The 6,000-nt window shown below is 33.1% G+C and overlaps 1 protein-coding gene across 3 annotated transcripts in view; it reads right to left on the minus strand.

Annotated features, from left to right (window-relative positions):
- The window catches only part of LOC142338667 (ras-related protein Rac1-like), a 30,856-nt gene extending 25,443 nt beyond the window's left edge, over positions 1-5,413 (minus strand). For 2 of the 3 annotated variants that reach the window (XM_075388526.1, XM_075388524.1), the window contains exons 1-2: positions 5,301-5,413; positions 3,352-3,583 (exon numbers count right to left, since the gene is read on the minus strand). In XM_075388526.1, coding sequence (XP_075244641.1) covers positions 3,352-3,535 — 184 coding nt within the window. In that variant the 5' untranslated portion in view covers positions 3,536-3,583; positions 5,301-5,413. Of the gene's footprint in view, positions 1-3,351; positions 3,585-5,297 lie in introns of all 3 variants that reach the window. The other variant, XM_075388525.1, reaches the window with a different exon arrangement.
- Between the last annotated feature and the right edge of the window lie 587 nt (positions 5,414-6,000).

Below are 6,000 nucleotides of genomic sequence, written 5' to 3' on the forward strand. Positions count from 1 at the left end.
TCATATGGGCCACATTTGAAAATCATTGGGATCTGTTATTACGCGAATGTGCGAAAAAAAAGGAAAAAGAAACGCAAACACACCACTTATGAAATTTTGTATGAAAACGCATATTTTCCAAAAAAAATCAATTACAACAAAATATCAGCAGCTATGTTAAAATTTGAAATTCAAGGAAATGGATGGGACCTCTCAATGATGAGAATAAGTTACAGTTTGATGAAAAGAACAATTCCTATAAAACGAGACAAAACCATTCGCTATAAACTGACAAGTTCGGGTAACATCATTCATTTAAAAACCTCAATTACAAACTTATGATACCAGTCATCATTTTACGGCTACCTAAAGAATAAAAAACAGGCAAAACAGCAAACTAATAAAAATGAGCGAGAAAAGTTTTGAAGCCTTTACGAAATAATATTTTCAATAAAAAATTTTCTAACTGGAATTAAGTTTTTAACAGCATCGGGATTGTTTTTTTTTATTGCAAAATGACTTAATAAACAATAAATATGAGCAAATTTATCAAAAATGCGAAGTTTTGAGAAAACACCTAGTATCAAAGCCATTAAATTCAATAGTTTTCAATGGTTTTAAATAAATACGCTAAGTTCTGCCTCGATTGGAAAGCAATGATATTTTTCATTCATAGGTCATTGATAACTCATCACAATAAGTCGATTGACAATGAAAAAAAAAAGAAAACCACAAAATTTGTGAGAAAACTCTTAGTATAAACGCCATAAAAATCAATAGTTTTCAATGGAAGCCATTGAATACGACTAACTATGCCTCGACGGGATGATAAAGCTGTTTCTCATTCAAAAGTTATCAATAAGACAAGACAACTTGTCATTGACTATGAAAACAATAACAAATACCGCCAAAAAAATTAAGAAGAAAAGTGCGAGAAGAAAAATTTGAAGTCATTTAAAATGTAATCTTTTCTCTGAAAACTTTATCTACGATCCCTTGAACGTCCTCTCTAAGCCAAGGAGGGGGGCATCGATATTAGGATAACGCGATAAGACTTCAAAGGGAACCAAATTACGAAAAAAACACGTAAAAAAACAGATGAAAACTCGTGCATCGAAGTCATAAAACTATTAAACTAAAAACGCTAATAAATTAACAGCCATTAAGTTCAATAGCTTTCAACGCAAGTCAGGAAATACGCTCAGTTATGCCTCGTTCGGAGGACAAGGACGTGTCGTAGCCATTTAAACCAAAAAATTTTTCTCTGAAGTTCCTGTATATGATCCATTGAACGTCTTTTCAAGGGCAATGGGGGGCCATCAAAGTTAGGATACTGTGATCAGATTTCAAAAGCAACCAATAATACAAAAGTTCCAAAAATTAAAAGAAAACTTTTTGAAGTCTTGTGACAATGAAATCATAAAACCAATAGTTAAAAGATAAAGCCGCATGGCAGATTAATTTGGTTTCCAGTAGGAAAGAAAGGTTTCCTGACATTACTAAGAATGACTTACAGTTCCGGAGAACAAATATAAGAATGATTTTCGTTCAAAAAAATTGTCAAAAAAAAATTTAAATTCTAAACAGCCAATAAATTCAATAGATTTCAACGGAAGTCAAAAAAACGCTCAGTTTTGCCTGAATTTAAACACAAGAATGTTTGCCATGTACAGTTAATCAATAAGTCATCTCAATAAGTCTTATGACTATGAAAACCACATCAAATACAGAAAAAAACTCAAAAATTTTATAGAAAAGTGCAAGAAGAAAATGTCGAGGCCAATTAAATCATAATTTTTTCTCTGAAAATTTCATCTCATATCAAATGAATGTCCTGTTTAAGCCATTGGGAGTCATCAGTTTTAGGATAAGGTGATCAGATTTCAAAAGCAGCCATTATTACGAAATGTCCGAAAATTAAAAGAAAATTTTTTTGATGTCTTGCGACATTTTTTTGAAGTCAATGTCACAAGACTTCAAAAAAAATTTCTTTTAATTTTCGGACATTTCGTAATAATGGCTGCTTTTGAAATAACCGATAGTTAGAAAATAAAACGGTATGGCAGTTTAATTTTAGTTGCAGGAGGAAATAAAAGGTTCCTGACATTACTGAGACTGATTTACAGTTCACGAAAATAAAAGTAAGATTTGATTGGTTAATGTTCAAAAAATTTCCAAAAAATATACTTAAAGTCTTAACAGACATTAAATTCAATAGCCTTCAACGAAAGTCAAGAAATACGCTCAGTTATGCCTCGTTCTGAGGACTAGGACGTTTCGAAGCCATTTCAACCAGAAATATTTCTCTGAAAACCCTGTATATTATACATTGAACGTCTTTTTTAGGCCAATGGGAGCCATCAAAGTTAGGATAACGTGATCAGATTTCAAAAGCAACCAATAATACGAAATCTCCAAAAATTAAATTAAACTTTTTTGAAGTCTTGTGACATTGAAGTCATATAACCAATAATTAGAAGATAGCGCCGCATGGCAGATTAACTATGGTTCCAGTAGGCAAGAAGGGGGTCCTGTCATAAATGAAACTGACTTACAGTTCATGAAAACAAGTTTGTGATTGGTTGATACTAAAAAGAATTTCGAAAATTTGTTTTCAAATTCTTATTAGCAATTAGTTGTCCACTCAAAGAACTAGATAGCGCTCACTTAATGCTCATTACGAAACCAAATGCAGTTTTAGTCAACGAGTTTACGCCATAGGGCTCCAAATTTCAGTAAAAAATCAAAATTCCGTCTAAAATTACAAAAACTAAGAGTCGAATCCAAAAAAAACATGAGGGATTCCTTAAAAACACATATTTGGTTCATTGGGCTTCATTTGATTGTAAATGAGGTTTGTCATTATCGGAACCTCGATATGAAAAGTGAGTAGTCTCTAGGTGACTTAAGAAACCAAAAGAATACGACAATTTTTCGAAAAAAGCTCGATTTCTTTATAGTAAACTTCCCTATGAGACGAGAACTAGTCTTTTTATCGCCTTCCGTTTATTAGGAACACAAAACTGATCTATTTTGTGGCGTGAAATTTAATTTTGAATTACTAGTTTTATAGTAATTTAAACCGTATATTTCAATAAAAAGATATCATAATATTAATTGATTATCTACAAAAGAGAAACAACAAAAAATTGAATTTGTGTATGTTTCGCGCAGTCAATGATTTTAAATCATTATTAACCGTTTGATTGGTTCTATTTGGTAACCATCTTTGGAAAATTTCAACGTATTTCAAAAACAAAATTATCTCAGAGACTTTGAAAACTTCGAAAAATTATTTGAGACTTTGTGTATTTCTGATGTTTGAGAAAATATTTCTTTCCAACTCAAGAAAGGCATAAGTGAAAAACTAACCTGCTGTGTCTACGAGCTGAACCTCAATAGTTTGGCCATCGACTATAATTGACGTATTGCGTACTTCATTCACTGTAGGAATAAAAGAATCATTAGTAAACTTGTCATTGAGAAACCTGTCCAAGATACAAGTTTTCCCAGTACATCCACTGCCAACAATAACACATTTCACATTTGCCGACATCTACGCTGTGCTCCCCTACGATATACAACGCAGAATGATGCAAAATTCCCTGTAAAAAACCACGAGGACTTCATCTCTCAGCAGGTACTTTGTAGTTCGACATTCAACGATACAGTAGTGAAGAGATATTAAAAAATTAGTATATCTCAGTTGTCGAGAGATAATCTTAGCTCACGTATCTGAACGTCGGGTTCTTCTAATTGTAGACTATACTAGTAGGATAAAAGAGGTGATGCAAAGAAGAAATAACTTCACTACTCGCTATTGAACATATTGTAGCAAGTTGAGACCCAACTCAGAGACTTAATTGTGCTTGTGAGCCGCGATTGGCTACAATAAGGGCTTGATTTTTTAAAAGTTCTTAAGAAAACTATTTTAAAAGTGCCTTCAATCTACCTAGAAACTCTTGTTTCATTGAAATGCAAATATCGGTCTTACAATTCGCGAAAACTTAGATTTTTTTGGGGGAGGGTGCAAATTTAACGACTACATAAGGCTGGGTTGCGCTAGCAGAAAAGATCCAATCACTCCATCTATGGACAACAGCGGTGGTGTCGACGACTGTGACCGACAATTTGAATTAAATCTTCAAACAAGTGTTGCTGCTGTCCACGCTTTCTCGAATACAAGCATGGTTGACAAATTTGACGGATTTTTCCAATTTTGAAACAAATCTGAATTTGTTTTGTTTACTATAGTAAAACGCGCTTTAGTTTGATCAGGGGAACTTTCGCTCTGGAGCGGTCTGATCAGAGCCATTTTCGGTCTGGGACGGTCTGGACCAGGACGATTTCGAGCGCACACCTCGACCTGGGTACACTATGTTGCTAATGCAAGATTACAACTCAAATCTTAAATCTTGGTCGTGGATAACACTGGTGTGTCCTAGTAAATTTACCTAATCAAATATACCATTTGTCACTAAATATTGTGTTTTAATCAGTACAATTAATCAAAATTTCATAGATGTTAATTCGGTATGACAAAAATGACAGCTTTGGGCCATGAAGAGGCGCTTTACATGAATATATCACAATCAAATATAAATTGTTTTTTGGCAAAAAAGGTTTCCGTTAGGCTTTATGCGATTCCTGGCCATATCTTTATCCTATCTCAAAACCTGCAAAACTTTGGCGAAATGGGTGCCTTATTGAAGAAGATACGTCCGCCATGATCACAATCAATTATTGCATCCGCCGAGTTTTACTTTTTATCTTGCGTATCAGGTAAAGTTTAGTTTGTGGGTTAGGAAGGTTTTCATACGTAATTAAAACACAATTTTTGAGAAATTTTTATTTTAAGATAAATTACCTCAAAATAAGTAAGTTGAGACTAAAGCCCCCAATTTTATTCTATTTCCTGCTAAAATTGAGGCAAGTTGTTATGGGCTCCATGTAGAAGAGCTATACGATTTAAGCTTTCAGATAATTTGAAGTTGAAACCCTTGTTTTGATTGTCGAGGGCCACGGCAAAATATGAGCTTGTCTTGATATGTGGATTCACCGCAACAAATAAATATCCAAAAAAACGCGGCATTAATAGGTGACCAGGTCGCAAAATGAACGGGAGAGTAGATGGAAATTGATTTTTAAAAAGTCTAAAACTTTTATAAAAAGCGTTTAAATTTTCCAAAAAACTTATCTGAAAAAATGGACATTTACGCCGTGTTTCAAATTACAAAAAAAGGAAAAAAAAGAGTTCGAAGGAAAAGTTAGATGATCGAATTCGGCTATGCTATCTGCTGAGAGATTTATATGTAAACTTTCCAGTGCAAAGTTATAATAGAGGTTTGATGTTTTTTAATCGAAGTTTCAATTTTACAATATTAACTGATGGTATTAGTTAGTTTAAGCTGCTTGCGTATATACTAATGCTTTCAAAAAACAAACAAGCTGTTTATGTGTAAAGCAACTCGAAAAATCTAATAAATATTTATACGCACATTGTCGCATGATACGACCAAAAATGTTAACAGAAAAAATGTCCGAAAAATGTGCGAGATTTTAGCTGAGATTTTTAAATTCTCATTAAATGTTCAATGACTAGTAATTACATCATTGTGACTCGAAATCCTTGTCATCATTGCCACCAATATTGTGACACTAATTTTATTACAATTGACTAAGCTTAAGGCTCACTTTAGTTCCACATCCGGATTTTTCTGGCCTCTACATTCAATTTTTTTCTGTTATATTTTGGAGAAATATAAATTTAACAAAGATTTGGAGCACAAAACCCAAAACCAGCGAATGTCATCAATTTTTTCAAAACATCAATAATGTCTTCACATTACGATCCAAAAAAAGAGATGTCCAACAGGCCTTTTTAAATTAATTTGGAGTTTTGTGAAAACGAGTGACAATTTTTCGACACCATTTTATCACAAATAAATGATTTAACGAGCAAGGTTCGACAACCTAAACTTGGGATCTAAACCTAAATCAAGCAATGGTTTTTAATGACAT

Source organism: Convolutriloba macropyga, chromosome 4, assembly GCF_964194025.1.
Source record: "Convolutriloba macropyga chromosome 4, txConMacr16.3, whole genome shotgun sequence".
In the NCBI taxonomy this organism is placed as follows: domain Eukaryota; kingdom Metazoa; phylum Xenacoelomorpha; order Acoela; family Convolutidae; genus Convolutriloba; species Convolutriloba macropyga.